The sequence below is a fragment of the Esox lucius genome, chromosome 12, assembly GCF_011004845.1.
Source record: "Esox lucius isolate fEsoLuc1 chromosome 12, fEsoLuc1.pri, whole genome shotgun sequence".
In the NCBI taxonomy this organism is placed as follows: domain Eukaryota; kingdom Metazoa; phylum Chordata; class Actinopteri; order Esociformes; family Esocidae; genus Esox; species Esox lucius.
In genome coordinates this window covers 12,238,032-12,254,200 of record NC_047580.1, presented here as the reverse complement: position 1 = coordinate 12,254,200, position 16,169 = coordinate 12,238,032, and the positions used below count along the sequence as shown (strand labels likewise).

The following is a 16,169-nucleotide window of genomic DNA, read 5'->3' as shown; positions in this document are numbered from 1 at the left end:
TGACTGTTTGTAACAGGCATTTAAATGTTTTGCAGCTGAAATATTTTTGTTAGGAAAAATGAACACAATGAAACGTTAGTCAGAATTGTTACTTCTGGAAACTTCAGGTAAGTCCTGAGAGAGAAACCTATAGCAACTAATATAATCCTTATGACAGTGAAGATGCCTTAAATGTTGCTTCTAGAATTTCTTTCTTTTAAATAATAGCCTATCCTGACTTTTCAGATATGCTTGATTTTGAAAGTATGATAGGTAACCAGTTTGTTTCATTTAGTTTATTCTGCAAATAACATCTGTAAAAATTATACAACAGACTTGTGTTGGAGCTTCTTTTACAGCCTGTCAAGATGTTACATTTCAACAAAGCTTTCTGACAACAGAAACAAACATTCATGACGCACAGAACAGACGCACTTGATGCTAAAACAAAGATACATCTGTTTCTCTATTGACCTCCAGTCTCCTTTTTAAAAAAAAAAAAAGAGAAAAAAAGGTCTGGTCTGTGCAGTTTTCATCTCATACCCCAGTACCAAAAACCTCAGTCAATCTCTTGCTCTGCTTCCTCTCTCTCTTCACACACTGGTGAGCCTCACACTACAGGATTGGCTTGGTCGATATCTGTCCAGTCAGGATTTTTTTATTTATTTTTTAACATCCCCCTTCTACCCCATCTGTAGGAGTCCAAAACTCAACCACACCTCTCCCCTTACATTGTTCTATCTCCAAACACACCAGGGTTTGTAGTAGAAGGGAGGAGAGAAATCTCCCCGGTACTCCCATCTCTGCCAATCCTGAGGATAACAGACTGTCGAGTCTGGAAATTGTTCGAAAGGAGATTGGCAGATTGGAGCAGTGGGAGGTTTCAGATGGGATTTGTGGGTGGGGATTTCAGGTACCATCTTCAGCATAGCAGAGTGAGTTGGTGAAAGATGGGGGTTGGGTAATAAGAGTCCACCCCAAGCAAAGGGTTGTGTGTGGGAGAGAGAGAGGTTTCAGGGTCCATTTCCAGTGATCCAGTTACAATCACATCTGTCAAGCACTCAAACAGGCCCTGTGCAAAGACCACCTGCATTGTCCCTCTGGGCCACCCCTCTCTCTCCATCCATCCCTCCCTCGCTCACTCACTTCTCCTTTCCCCGATCAGACAAATATCCCTCCTCAGTCTGTTCCTGTGAGAGAATAACCAAAGGTATTAAAATGAACATGGGAAATTACTGTAGTTCTACTTTGCATGTCAGTGAGATCCAGAATATACAGTGAACCCCATATTCGGACAGGAACACATGTTTGTTTTGGCTGTGTTCAAGCACTTTGGAGTTGAAATGATACAATGTCTATGGGTTACTTTTGAGCATTCCACCAATTTTAGGGTGACAAAGTATTTGGACAGTTGGTTTAACAAATGTTTATTAGGTAGTGGTGCTTTCTGGTGTCTGACATCACGTGGACCAAAGACGTGTCAGTGCAAGTCAAACCAGCAGATACATCTTGATAAATTGACCCTGAGATATAGCCAAAACATTACAAATGCAAGAATCATCTGGTATATTAAAAAAGCACGGTTGTGCTCAGCAACTGGAAAAATGACCTAGTAGACCAAGGAAGACCTCTACAGTTGATGACCAAAAAATGCTTACCATAACATTTTTTTGTACAGTGTCCGATAGATCAGGAACACTCCAGGAGGTAGGCATGGATGTGTCAGCTACCATCTGCAGAAGACTTCACCAGCCAATCTACAGAGGCCGAACTTCAAAGTGGAAATACACTTGTTAGCCTCAAAAACAGGATGGCCCATCTAAAAAGTACCTGAAGGAGCCTGCAGATTTCTGGAAAAGGGTCTCGTGGACAGATGAGACAAATTAACATGTACCACAGTGATGGCAAGAGGAACATGTGGAGAAAAAGGCAACTGGTACACCAACTTATCTGTGAAATATGGTAGATAGGTGTTATGTTTTGAGCATGTACGGCTGCCACTGGAACTGTCTCACCTGTTTTCTTGATGTAACTGCTGACGGCAACAGCACAATGAATTCGGATAGAGCCACATGCCTCAAAATCTATTTTGGGTCATTCCCAAAAACGCTGCCATAGCTACAGAGTTTTTCAGGGGCCAAAAAGTAGGAAGTTCTTAACTGGCCAAGTCAATGACTTGATTCGAATCCAACTGAGCATGACCTCACATGTTGACAAGACTGAAGGCAGAAAGGCCCTGAAAGAAGCAGGAACGGGAGATGGCTCCAGTTCAGGCCTGGCAGAGCGTCACCATCACCCAGCATCTGGTGATGTCAATGGGTGGTAGACCTCAGGAAGACAAAGGCTATGCGGCCAAGTACTAAAGATGACTATTTTACATAAAGTCTATTGTGTCCAAATACTTTAGCACCCTGAAAATGTCTAAACAGTTCATCCGCTATGGATGAAAATGCCCTCAAATTAACACAGACAGTTTGCACTTTATAATTTGTAATCCAAAGTTTAAAAAAAAAAAAACACCACTGTTCAAATATTTAGAGTTCACTGTACATATAGAAAAAAAATTATGCAAATTACCTATAACGAAAATAAGTCCTACCTTTTTCAGGAGTCACGGTGTTATCTGTTTTTATCTCCTCCCCTTCTTTCGTTCCTCCGCACACAGACTGTTCTACATTCTCCTCTTTCACCTCCCCCTCTCCTTGGACCGGCTCTGCTGCTCCTCCCTCCATGGGTACCATGGCTGCAGGGCTGGGGGTTACAGTTGCTCCCTCCACCCCAGGAGTCTCACCCGCTACGCCCTCCTCAGCCGCTGCGATCCCCCTGTTCTTCCCCTGCAGCAGCAGAGGAGCCTGGGTGGAGAACCAGCGTCGCACCAGCTCCTCCGTCAGCCCACTGGCCTGGGCAAGCTCAAGCACCTAGAGGACAGACAGTCCTTTATCACCACTGGAGTCCGTGCAGTCTTTGCACTTGAATGTTGGAACCAGTTCTTACTGGAGGTTAGGATAGCAGAGTCTCTGCTGATTTTCAGAAAACATCTCAAACGTTTTTATTGAGTACCTAAGATTAATCCGCAGCATCTCTCGGTTGCCTTTGTGAATGAGCAATGATGTGTTTTGTCATCATTCCATCACTGATTTTGGCTGATATTTTACTGAACGTACTTCCTACTACTGAGTTGCATGGGTTTTTCCACTTAGCCATCTTAAAATGGATGCACTAACTGTAAGGTACTCTGGATGAGAGGAACTGCTAAATCACTAAAATGATCAGTAAGCAACTCCAAATGCAATGTAGTGACATCCTTTGTGGTGTTTTTACATGTAACTATGAGGCTTAGTTGGTAAACCACATCAGTACTGAATACCAGGATATTTTCAAGTATCAGGTAGCCTAGCAGTTAAGAGCTTGGGCCGGTATCTAAAGGGTTGCTGGATCCAGTCCCTGAGCAGACAAGGTGAAAAGGCTGATGTCCTAGAAACAGAATTAATCAATCCATTTTATTTTAAGCCCTTTTAAATTGAGCAGTTGTCACAAAGTGCTTTTACAAAACACCCAGCCTGAACCCAGAACATTTACAACTCATGTGTATAATCTACTTGGTGGTTGTTATTGGTATGTACTGGGGAGGTGCTCAGGAACAATAGAAATATAAAAGGAAAAAAGCCCAGATAAAATGTTTAAGGGGAAAACCCAGTTTCATCTTCTGAAAACCGAAAGCGGAGAGAAACAATTGATGCCAAAACACAAAAATTGCATTCCAACTGTATAAACACACCTGAATGGTTCATTTTACTTTAAGTAATAAATAAATAATTCATTAATTTGTCAGCAAAAAAAGTATATATGTTTTACATTTGCAGAATAAACAGCACCCCTTGTGGCCACTGCCAGTAATACAGTAGACAATATGTTACTAAACAGAATAAGGGTATGGACCTGTAGATACTGTGAACCTGGTAAATACACAGTAACCCAGAAACTAGAAATTCAAGATCCTGAATGTGAGTAGTACCTGTTCCTCCTCCAGACTCCCATGGGCCTCCAGGTGGGCTTTGAGCATCTGAGTGTCTCCTCTCTGGAAGTCCTCATCCAGCACCATGGTCTGGTAGGCTTCCAGCCACTTCAACTGACCATTCTTCTGCACATAGCGACAGTCCCCGAACCAGCGCACTACCTCGGGCCTGGGCAATCCAGTAGAAGAAATCAGCTCGTCATACTGGGCCGCACTGGGCCACTGGGTTCGGGCGAACACCTGCTTTAGGAGGTGGAGCTGTTCTAACGTCTTCTTCCCCCGGATAGGGGAGGGTTTGGGGGACGAGGAGGGCTTAAGGGCAGGAGTAGATGATTGTGCTGTTGGTTTCGGGGTTGTGGAGGGGGAGGGTTTGGGTGATGGGGATGGATTTGGAGTTAGAGTTGGAATTGTGGTTGAAGCAGGGGTGCCAATTTGGGCTGGGGAGGGCGCGGGGGTCAGGGTTGGGGGTGACAGAGTAGGCATCGTAGGGCTGTCTGCTTGCCCCCCTTCAATCTCTGGTTTGCCGTTGGACTCTGTCACTTTGAGCATCTTCAGGTTGATCTTAATGGGGTTCACCTTAAGCTCGGAGCCTGAACTGTCCTCCTTCTGCCTCTCCTCCACATCCTCCTCTTCCTTCACCCCGCCATCATCCTTCGTCTGACCTGGTACCAACCCTGTGTCCATCTCCTTTACTTTCTCCGCCCTCTCGGACTCCTCTTTCTTCTTCTCAGCGGCAAACCTCTTCCTGCGTTCAGCGAACCAGCCATGGATCTCCCTGCGGGTCATCTTGGTCTCAGCCCGGAGGCGATCGACCTCCTCCCCAGAGGGCTCGGGGTCCTGCTTGAAGCTGGCCTCCAGCGCCCTCACCTGATAAGGTAGAGACGGGATTAGTGTAGAGCGGACAGGCAGAGGTTTCCTTCGGCCCGTTGGGCAATTTGATTTGTAGTTGTAAATATAAAGCGAAATGAAAAAAATATTAAAAGGAATAACTTAATGGATTTATTTTTTACTTAGAAAACAAACTCACCTGCAGTGGGTCCCTCTCTTTGTATCGGATAGCTGTGAAGTCTGGAGAGGGCGGTCTTGGGGGTCGTCTGGACGGCGTGGTGGGAGAAGTGGGCGTCTGTGAAGGAGGGGGACTGAGGGCTGTAGAGCCCTGCTGCTTTTTTGGGGGGGTTTCGCTGGGAGTTGCAGTGTCTGAGAGGTCCATTGGGGCACTACCAGGGGTCCCAGATGGGCTGGGTGCACTTGCTGACCCGAGTGCAGTTGAAGTGCCTGAACCACCCTGACCCCCTGTGCTTGAACGTCCACCCTTGAGGTTGCGGAAGTGGTAGCGACGGTCGCTGAACCACTTGCGGACCTCGCGCACAGTCAGGCCGGTTAAGGCGATGAGGCGGTCCACCTCCTCCTGGTTGGGAAACTGGCTCTTGGTGAAGCTCTCTTTGAGTGCGCTCAGTTGCTCCACAGTCTTCTTGCTCTTGTAGAAGCTGGGGTCCAGGAAACTGTTAGGGAGTGTTCGGGAGCTGGGGATCCCACTGGCATCTGTGCTCCCGCTCGGCGCCGGAGAAGAGGAGGAGGGAGGTTTGGCCGAAGGGGAAGAAGCCGCTTCGGTTTTGCTGGTGGTGGGGTTGCTGGTGTCACCCGTGTTGGTTGTGGAAGCGGCAGGCGGAGGAGTAGCTGCCCCTGCTGGAACACAGGTTGTCATGGGGCTTGTCTTCTTGTTGCTCGAGCTGCTGCTAACATCTTGGCTGCTGTTGGGTTTGCTGTCGACGGTGCTTTTGATGTCTGCAATGGCTTTACTCTCGCCGATTTTAGCAATAGTGCTGCCGTTGCTTTTGCCGACGTCGTTGTACCTGGTGTCGGCGATAGCACTTTTAACTGTGCTGACAACAATGCTGTTGCTTTTCCCATTGAGGTTTGCGACAGCGTGGCTAATTTTACCACTTGTGCTGATGATTTTGTTATTGGTATTATGAACACCATTCCCTCGGTTGTTGCCAAGGCTAAGATTAATTACGCTAGCATGGCTCCCGAAATTACTACTACTGTAACTACTGCTACTACTACTGCTAATAATACTACTGGTACTACCTCCACCATTACTACTACTGCTGCTACTGCTGATGTTGCTTCCACTACTACTGCTCCCCACTGTCCCCACCACCATGCTAATCCCCTTATCTGCCACTAGGGCGGCGGCAGGCCGGGCCTGCATTGTGGGCCGACCCGCAGCCTGGTGCTTAGGCGTGACCGCCAGTGCCACAGGGGCGCTGCTGACCTGGATGCCGTTTGCCATCATAGGCTGGGTGACGATCACCCCTCCCTGGCCCACCAGAGATCCCTGGAGGATGTGTGGGATCCCCGTAGGCCCCAGAGAGGCGGGCAGGACTGTGATGGTGTGCTGCGCCGGGCTGTGGTGCGTCTGGGTCTGGCCGCGGTGCAACGTCTGGTGCTGGGTGCTGGGTGGTGCTGTCTGGATTATGGTGTTGAACATCTTCCTCCTGGCATCCTCAATCTCTTCCGGGGACCAGCTGATGCCCTGCTTGAGTCTCTGGGCGGTGAACCAGATCTTGATCTGCTCCTCTGGGAACTTGGTTACCACAGTGAGGTAGCACAGCTCTGCCTTGGTGGGGTAGGGGAACTTGCTGAAGGACGTCTTGAGGAAGGAAGAGGAGTCCATGGAGGCGCTGTAGGTAGGGATGCTGCTCAATGGAATCATCACCTGGCCAACAAAAGGAACAACTATTATTTTCCGGTAGTTTGGACATTTGTAGTAGTCTTTAGAATGGTTGCATATCAAGCCTAGAGACTACTTGCGGTAACAGCTCCAATGATGTGAAAACCCAAAAGGCTTTTCTTCCGTTTTATTATGCATTAGAGACTACATGCTCCCCGAGTATCCAATGTAACCCTTGACATTAAATCTGAATTGACACGTCGATCAACAGACATGTATCTAAGGAGCCTCAGGGAAAATGAGTAAATCAAAGTTTGTACCTTGGGCATGTTCTTGGATGTGGTGTAGGACGATGAGGTTGAGGAGGTGGAGGAAAGGGTTGAGGAGACTGTGATGGGAGACGTCTGATGGTGAAAGTTCCTGTTTTGGACCACGGACACAACCTGGTTCAAAGAACAGAAAAGAAACGTTATTGTCCAGAAGGAACACAATCAATGACTTTAATTGCATTTGCCTGAGGAAGTGTACACATTTGCCGAAAACATTGAACTCATTAACCCAAATACACTTCTGTAGAATGAATGATATGTAGTCATGAATTGAGCAACGCTTGAAACACAGCAAAAAAGATATGCACTAAATACCTGTGTGATGGCAGTCTTCAGCATTGGCAGAGACCCCGAGCCGTTTACAATCTGAATAGCTGAGGGTAGCGATACCTTGGTGGCCATCCCGTTGTGCACGATGGTCGGGACATGCGTAACCGTTACCGCCGGGGTCTCTCTTCTCTCAGTCTCTTTGGGGACGGAGACTGAGGCTGGTAGGGGATCGGGTTCATCCGGGGACGAATGGGACACCAAAATCCTCTTGGACTCGGACTTCCCTTTCAGCATCCTCATGATAGGGGTCTTGGTGATGGAGATCTCTGCGTCCTTCCCTGTCTCTGCCCCTGTGACCAGGCTTTGCTCCACCACCGCCCTCCTCTCCCTCCGCCTCAGCTGGAGGGTGGTGGTCGCCGTGCTTGGGTGGACCCGGGCGTTGTGCAGGGCTAGGCCCTCGAACTTAGCCGCTGATACGCCGCAGTCCACGCACTGGAAGCTCGGGTCGGCTCGGAAGTCCGGGTGACCGCTGTAGACGTGGTCAAGGAAAAGGTTGAGGTCGCGAGTCTCGAAGTTGCACGGCCGGCACGTGTAGGTACCGCCGCCGTCTTTGGCCGTGATGCTGTCGACCCCCGCCTCGGCCCTGGAAGACCCGCCAGGTGATCGCTCACGGGGACTCTCCCCGTTTCCACCCTTCGGGGGGTAACCTTGGTCCCGGACCTGCCGGAGAACGAATGGTGGGTCGGACAGGCACAGGTCGTGTTCCAGTTCCTCGCGAAGGTGCATGGCCTTATGAGGGATCATACAGGGGGTGGTGGACTTCCGTTTGCTGGCCATGGTTGGTGTAAAGGGGGTAGGGGTGGGATTGTGGTGGCCGACCGAGGAGAATTTTGTGGTTCAATTGTAGTTAGGGTCCTGATTATGGACCGGCCCTGGGGAAACAAGCGAGGTGGAACATGACCGTTCGATGTCTTCGTTCACGTCTGTCTGTGTGTGTCTGTGTGTGAGTGTGTGTGTGAGGGTGTGTGTGAGGGTGTGTGTGAGAACGCTTTTCTCTTTTGTGGGATGTAGAGGGTGCCAGGGAACCTGCAAATAGGATAAAGAGAGAACACAATCAAGTTTGAAGTCATCATAAAACACTTATTTAAAAATATTAGGTCAAATAATTAGAGTGGGAGAGAGCACTACTTTTAGAAACAGCAGAGTGTCAGCAAAGCTACAGAAAGAAATTCCTCCAGGACCAAATCATAATGACAAATGCACTGATATGAAGTAAATGGTTCGGAGCTGATCTTTTGAAATGTGGGAAAATGATTGACAGTATACCGTAAACATAAATATGAAACCTTCATTTTTGGTTTGATGGTTTTCTAGGTAATAAATTCAGTCTGTACCTTTCAAAACTCATTATGCAATCACAGTAATTTGAGGCAATCTGTTTTTATGGGGGCTATAGGCCAGTATACTGAGCCTCATTCTCTCTGCTCCCCTCACAGTCTCTCACTGATCTGTAAAGTAGGTTTTTGAGAGCACCCCCCACACTCCCCGCCCTCGTTCCGGCCGTCAAGTTGGGCAGAAGAAAAAGAAATAAACACACACAGTTCCCCACTTCTAGGCTGGCCAAACAATTCGCAGCACTAAAGGGAAAGACTCATTCTGATTTGTAACAAGCAAGAAAACTCCATAGCTTTTGGAACACTTCCTTTTGGGAATAGCGGCATTCGCATTAGGCGTGCAGACACCCACACTCCCACACACCCAATCTCCACCCTCCCGACACCCCCAAAACAAAATGGCTTAGCTTCCTGTGAGGCAAGCAACTTCTCCCCCGCGCTCCTTTCATTCTCCTCTCCCTCTCGCTCGTTTGCGCCCAAGATGCACCGGTGCAGTACAGGAGGACAGCTCTAGGGCTATTACTCCCAAAGGCACAGTAATGACCTGACACCACCTCTAAACAAAGCCACTGAGGTAAAGACAGAACACTTTACTGTAGACATTGTAGTGAATGGGGGGAGGATAACTTTGTGGTCCACATTCATGTAAAAAAAACAAAACATGAATTCCCAAAAAAATCATGGTACCAATAATTGCTGCTTGAAACAATTACAACAGCACACAACAGCACTAACCTTCAATTTGAGACAGCCAATGAAAGTGGGCAGTGTGCAATTTCACTTCCTGGACAAGCTCAAGCAGTGCCTGCAGTGTGTGTATGCATATGCCATCTTAGACCTGCCTGGCTGCTGATGTGCAATCGAGTATCTCAAAAGGAATCAACTGTGAGCGATGGCTTTGTCCATTCCAATAGTCAGAAACACACTTGTACGAGCCACACAAACACCTCTCTCTCTGTCCCGTCGGTCGACGCAAATGTACCCTTTAATCCAACCTCCCCCACCCACCAGCAGTTTCCTCAAGGCTGGAGTGAACCAGAAACAAGATGACCCGACCAACACTCATGTTATCCAGAGTGAATTACAGGTACAATTTTGGTTAAGCTCAAGGGCACAAGGGCACTTTAAAGGAAATTTTTGGGCTAAGGCCAAAAGGGTTTGGGGTCTGAACGCTCTAAAGGTTCTGTAGGCTTTCCATAATGTGGCCTCAGTTTTATGTAGATGAACCTGAGTTGGCAGATGTTTGTCAGAAAGGCCTGTAGATTCATTGTTTAGAATTGAGTTACAGGGTTGAAATTTCACCACACCAACCAATCAAATCTTTTGTATGGTCCCCTTCAACAGCTCAAGTCCTGTGTGATAAAGAGAGGCTTGTGTCGACGTTGCGCAACCCCTGGAGACAATATTGCGAATGCCACTCTGAAAACCGAAAGGTTCGTCTTCTGCTTCGACAATGAGCCTTCTATGTACATTGCAAGCCGATGATGCTGCATCCCTTTCCGTGACTGATTCGACACCTTGCAGACCTACACTTGGCGCGCTCAAAAGTCAAAACACTGATCCGATTGAAAATACTCTCCCTCTCGCCACCAAACTTGCACTGTTTCCACTGAGAGTGGATAGCAGGCAGAGAAGGCCCTTTGCCACTGTGAAGGGAACACGATTACACCCCGCACCCCCCACCCCCACAGCCTCCAGAGTGAATAACTGCCCTCCATTTGGGCTCCCCCCGCCCTACTCCCCCCTGGTCCTGCCATTCAGTTCTGCATCAGGCGGCACAGCTCTGCCAAGGCGGCCGGGTCACATGACCAACACAAAGGCTTATGGGTGGGCAGGGCCCTGCCATCCATCACGTGGGCTTGAGGAGGAGAAAAAGAACAGGGAGGGGGGGGGGGGTGACAGAGGGCAAGGTTAGTGGGGGATGGGCAGGACAATTGGGGGTGAGAGTGGAGAAGCGAGAGAGAGAGAAAACGGGAGGGAGGGGTGTTAACGCTCTCAGAGGAAGCAGCGAGGTGTTTCGGAGAGGAATTTTCTGCCCCGATACCACTCCTCCATACCCCCCCCCCCCCCGAACACACACACACACACACACACACACAACCCCCACTCTTTTTCTTCCTCTCTTCGCACTACAATCACACCGAGTCGTTTCTCCTCCTCCCCCTTCCTACTCACTGCCAGACTGGAATGTTCTGCCGTGAGCTCTTCGGCTAGTGGACACAACCTGAGAGCTGGGCTGCAGTGTTCGTATGTCTGCGCATGCGTTTTCCTCTGTGTGTGTGTGTGGGTGCATGCGTGTTGGTGGGCACGTGTGTGTTTGAGCACCACATGCCAGCCCGCTCTGACTGGCCTCATAAGAGCAGTTGAAAGACTAAACGTGCAACCCCCCCCCCCCCCCCCCCCCAACGAACACCTTAAAAACCGCCATTAAGTTAACTTCTGACTGTTCAAACACACGCCACATGGCCCGAGAGGAGAGCTTCTTCACCAGAGAGTTTGGCGTTGAGAAGCCTTTACATCAGATGATCTCAGAGGCACTCATCGTTCCACAATCACCTCAACAAAGCCACAGTGTCACAGGACGCACAGACACACATATCAATGTAACTCTGGCTCAACTTCTGCCCGTCTTCAGCGATCCAGATCTCAAACGGGCCTGTTGAGTTAACGCGGGGGAATCGTTGAAAACTCAAATATGGGTCGGGATGGTTTTTTCCCCCCATGAGCACAGTGAGACTGACCATGAAGCTCTGTCGTGTGTGTCAGTCTGGGGGCCTGCGTGCGTGGGCGCTCGCGTCAGCATGCCTCTGTCTGAGCAAGATGGAGTGGGGGTGAGGCATGGTTCTGTGTGTGTGTGTGTGTGTGTGTGTGTGTGAGTGAGGCTGCCTGCATGCATGCATGCCTGTGTGAGCGAGGCTTGTTTACTGAAGCAGCGGGGCGGCCATTTTCCTACGCCACAAAATACACCACTCCCCTGTGACCCACACAGAGAGAATGCTGTTGTCCCAACGCTCAAATAATCACAGTCACACACACACAGGCATAACAATGAGACCAAAAAACAGGACTTAGATTTGTTTAAACAAACAAGTGCTCTAAGAGCGTGTTGGGTTAAATTCATTTTTGTTTCATTTGAATATCCCGACTTCCTCTGAGACACCCTTTGGCGAGGGAGGGGTCACAGCCGGGGTCACAGCCGGGGTTTTGCTTCGACACACTTTTTTTTTTTTAGGGCAATTATAGTCCTGGCTCATTGGAGAGTCCAAAGCGCTGCAATCGCCTTCAGTCGCCAAGGGCATTAACACGCACTCAGAATGTCACCTGGTGTAACAGTGCTGTTGATGGCAGACAACTTTACAGGGCCAGAATACACTAAATCCACACGACGCTGACATGCAATTATACAGAATGGGGCGTTGGGCGTGTAAACTGGAATGTGAATCTCGTTTGAATAATCGGCGAATGTACCGGGCTACGGACCTACGCCATCCCAGTCACTGGTGTATTCCTGCAGCCCCTAACTACTGGAATCCGGAACCCTTATCTCAGTGTCCTGTCTCTCTCAGTGAGTGCATCCATCTGTCTTCTGCACGTGTGTGTGCGCGCGTGTGTGTGTGTGTGTGTGTGTGTGTGTGTGTGAGAGAGAGAGAGAGAGTGTGTGTCTCTGGCCTCCTCTACGCCATGTTTGCTTGCCCCTCCCCCACCTTCCTCTCCATGTCAACCCTCCTCCCCTTTCTCTTCACCCCCAGAACAAGTTCGGCCCAGGGAGACAGGTCGGTAGCACCACTGGTGTGTTACTGTCCCCATGGCAACCCACCCCCCCCCCCCCGTTCCCTGTGCGCACACAAACTCGTTCGGGCATCCACCCACAAGCTCGCAAAACACACACACCTCATGCACCATCCAGCTCCTGGCTCTGGTGGGCTTGTTTTTTCAAACACACACACACACACACACAGTGACTGAAGAGTCCCTGCCCTGCTCCTATTTCAGGGCCTCGCTTGCACGGTGTTCATGTCTCCTAGGTGTGGTCGCCCACGCCAGATCACGCTATTGGCCCGGGGGGCAAATGGGGTCCTTTCTAGCTCACACACCCTCTCTGTACAGACAGGCGCCTGGGTCACTGGTCGCCATTACTGACAGAGAGAAAGAAACAGCCTGGGAGCCTGCGTCGTCTCCCTGACTCCCTCTGCCCAAGTAATCCTACTCTCCCCGCTTACTCCAACCATACTACTCCCTCAGTCATCTCTCTCCACTCATTCTCCTCTACACCAGGAGTTGAGTTAGTAATCTCTCCTTCCATCATTGCCACCTCCTCCAGCACCACAGATCAGGCCTGCGTATGTTTGTCTCTGAGGTTTCTCCTCTTTCTGGCTGCATCTTCGTTTTTTTGGCAACGCAAACCAAAACCCTAATGACAGTGTCTCGATATTGTCATTTCGGTTACATGCCGCCGAATCCCCAGTCGGGTTGCTATTGGGCCCGTGAGATCGAGCGGCTTCAAGAGGCTTGAGAAAAGAAGCCTGCATTACTGTGGCCACTGGCAGTGCAGGCGTTAAAGCCGGGCTGTCAGAAGGGGAGGGAGAGAAAACATGGCGGAGCACCACCATGCGCTGTGCTGTCCAACCTAAAATGGCTGACATCACAGGCTGTTAACCAGACAGGAAGCCAGGCAAGCAGCACTATGGTTCAGCCTGCTAACGCTGACCCGAACCTGCTGGCTCCGGACACGGGGGGACACACACACTTTCAATCTCTCTCTTCCTCTCCTCTCTCTTCAAATCCTTTCCTCTTGAAGAAGGGGGCTTACAGGAGACTGCCTTTGTGGGGAATTTTGTGGAGATTAAGGTTTGAACAGAGGAACAACAGAAAACACAGTCAAAAAAATGAGGATGACAAGAAACATTTAAGATGGCGTAAAAAAAATACGAAAAAAAGCATGTCAGCCATGTATTATGTCAATACCATCATCATTCATGAATTACAGGCAAATCATTTGTTAATGTACATAACAATTAGTTCCAATTTGTAAGTGCATGAGCTAAATTATTTAGCGTTTAGGCCCAATCGCAAAACAACAACAATACCAATGGAGCCATTGATGCCATTTCAACTCAGACGGTGATCGAGCCACGGTTTTTAGGATTGTTTTTCATGGAAACTATTTTGTATCATTGTCTATACAATACAACGTTTGTGCCAAAGGACAGGCTAGAGATTTTGTCCGTGTGTGAGGTCAGGAAGATAGCCCACCAGGACCTCAGACAATCTTTTATGTCTAAATAAGTTACACCGCATTAATAAATCTGATATGTTATCGGAATCAAATCTGAAATAACTTACTATGAGACATGCACAGACACCCCTCACACACACCCACAAATGACGACTTCTTAGTCACTGCAACAATGGTAAAGCAATTGGCTTACATCAAGGCTGATAACTGTGACATGTTTGATGAATAGATAGATGGATTTACAGTCAGGGATTTATGGCGGGTTTATCACGTGGACATCAGACACAAATTTGCCTTTGGGGAACAGCTTTGAACTAATCTCAAGTCTTGCAAAGAGAGCATGGCAATGTTGACATGTGGTGGGAGTAACCTAGACAACTACCGCTGCTTGCATACATTCATATAGGCTATCAGTCACACGTTGCGTAAATTGAGACGATATGTATAGGCAGAATAGTGAAAGTGATTAGCTATCTTTTGTCGTCAGTATTATAAACTTCTCATACACAGTAGAGTATGTTCGATATACCAACAATATCTGACAATTTCTGTCACAACAAAGATAAAAATAAGCTTTTTATGATCCAATTATTACCGATCGTTATGATCATTTAAGCTACTGCATATGTAATGGCCGACAAAACTGTCATGGTCAAAAGGTTTTATGATGTTTAATGTCTTAACCTTTGATAGTTTATTTCAAATCTTACTTAGAACAAGACAGAATAAGGATGCGATATGATGGAGAGGGTCAAAAAAATGTATACATCAACCATTACGCCCGAACCACATAAACGTTTAAAAAAAACAAGTTATGATAACTACATTTAAGTGAACTGTTAAAACTGTTACTAGTAATAATAGAAAGTGTGATTTTAAGAAGAAAACATGTGAGTCACATCCCGTCAACGAAACCATTATGGAAAAAATCTGAAATGATACATTGTAACCAAACTGCCGCGTGTTGTTCTTCCTTCTCAAGTTTCATGCTTGGCGGAGTGTGTGATAAGTTAATAGGCTACATACATCTTTGTAATATTGTAACCAACTCAGAAGGGGGGGAAAAGACAAGCCCCCCAAAACTACTCGCTCCCCACTTGCTGTCGCCATTTTATGCAAGCGACATGTAGCTGGCCAACACCGCAAAGGTAGCAACGCACGAACAACTTTCAAAAGGTAAAAACTCGTTTTCAAGAATACATTCAGAAAGACCTCACTCACCTTACGTGGTCCCGGTGGAGTTTAGATTGTGAAAAGTAAACAATAAATCTAACCATACAACTAAATAAATAAATAACATAAGATTTTGGGCTTTGTTGATGCCAACTAGGTAGGGGTGGTACCCCTTTCTCCCTCTCTTCCTCGACTGGTAATAAACGTGATACTGGCCACTTCTGCTAGTGGCCACAATGGCCACCGTCGCTCATGTTTATTTCGAATGTCTCTCTCAGAGCTCCGGGAGCGTACAGAGGAAAATACGACGCACGTAGTCAGGGTAGAGACAAGCACGTGGTACAAAACGTCATTACCGTCCGAGACCTCAGATCGACGTGAGCTCCTGGCAATTTCACAATGATGAAGAAAAGTGAACTTATTCCTTCATTGATCGGGCAGCCAAATGTAATAACCGTCTGGTAATTCAAAATAATGAGTCATTGCTAGGCACTCAAACCTGATGGTTAATACCTCCACTTCCATAACTTGTTCCCAAATATGTTGAGTAAGGCATAATCATGTTGGGTTTTCTGGTGTTATGCCTGCTGTGGTTAATTTTGTGTTATTGACAAGAGGTGTGATTGTGAAACAGCTTCACGCCACCGCAGCCTGGTGGTTATTGGACAATAGTTTTAGATGCATGTGAAATCATGTACAAAACATTTTCATTGTTGTGGATAGGCCAGCAAATCTGCAGCACTGTATCTTTAGCACTCTATGGGTCCAGATGATGATGGAAATACACCTAACTTCAATTCTGACAGCTTCTATTGAGATGTTTTTAGGCCCTAGGCATACTCTACCAAGATTCTGTATTTGAAAACCATACATGTCTGATTCTCTAGGGAGCTAATTTAGAACATTCAATCATGTTGTTATTGTAATGCAGTCTTAAAGTCTTACACTAAAACATCTGTTTTCCTCACCATCAATCAGCCTTGGAGACTATGACATTTACCATCTGCCTTGTTCTATTTCCTGGTCTTGGCAATAATACACAGGTGGTACATTATAGTTCTGTGTAGTACAGGTGGTTTACCAGCAGGACTTCACT

The 16,169-nt window shown here is 47.7% G+C and overlaps 1 protein-coding gene across 2 annotated transcripts; it reads right to left on the bottom strand.

The window, feature by feature from the left end:
* Nucleotides 1-260: 260 nt before the first annotated feature.
* zhx3 (zinc fingers and homeoboxes 3) lies at nt 261-15,417 on the bottom strand. Of its 2 annotated transcripts, XR_002197558.2 has the most exons (8): nt 15,122-15,417; nt 7,316-8,356; nt 6,992-7,114; nt 5,022-6,716; nt 3,995-4,861; nt 2,579-2,897; nt 1,638-1,750; nt 261-1,169 (listed from the first exon to the last, which is right to left on the bottom strand). XR_002197558.2 is itself a non-coding variant. In XM_010875863.3 (7 exons), exons 2-7 carry the CDS (start codon nt 8,105-8,107, stop codon nt 1,159-1,161), a joined length of 3,807 nt encoding a protein of 1,268 aa, XP_010874165.2. In that variant the 5' UTR covers nt 8,108-8,356; nt 15,122-15,416; the 3' UTR covers nt 261-1,158. The 2 variants fall into 2 exon arrangements, 1 of the variants encoding a protein (XP_010874165.2); XM_010875863.3 differs by lacking the exon at nt 1,638-1,750 and having other exon boundaries at nt 15,122-15,416.
* Nucleotides 15,418-16,169: the final 752 nt, after the last annotated feature.

Bases quoted from the DNA above. Each gene is read 5' to 3' on its own strand.
- zhx3 (XM_010875863.3), bottom strand. From the start codon at position 8,107: ATGGCCAGCAAACGGAAGTCCACCACCCCCTGTATGATCCCTCATAAG. The intron at 7,115-7,315 runs GTATTTAGTGCA...TCTTTGAACCAG, and splicing joins TGAAGACTGCCATCACACAG to GTTGTGTCCGTGGTCCAAAA. The intron at 4,862-5,021 runs GTGAGTTTGTTT...CTACCTTATCAG, and splicing joins AAGAGAGGGACCCACTGCAG to GTGAGGGCGCTGGAGGCCAG.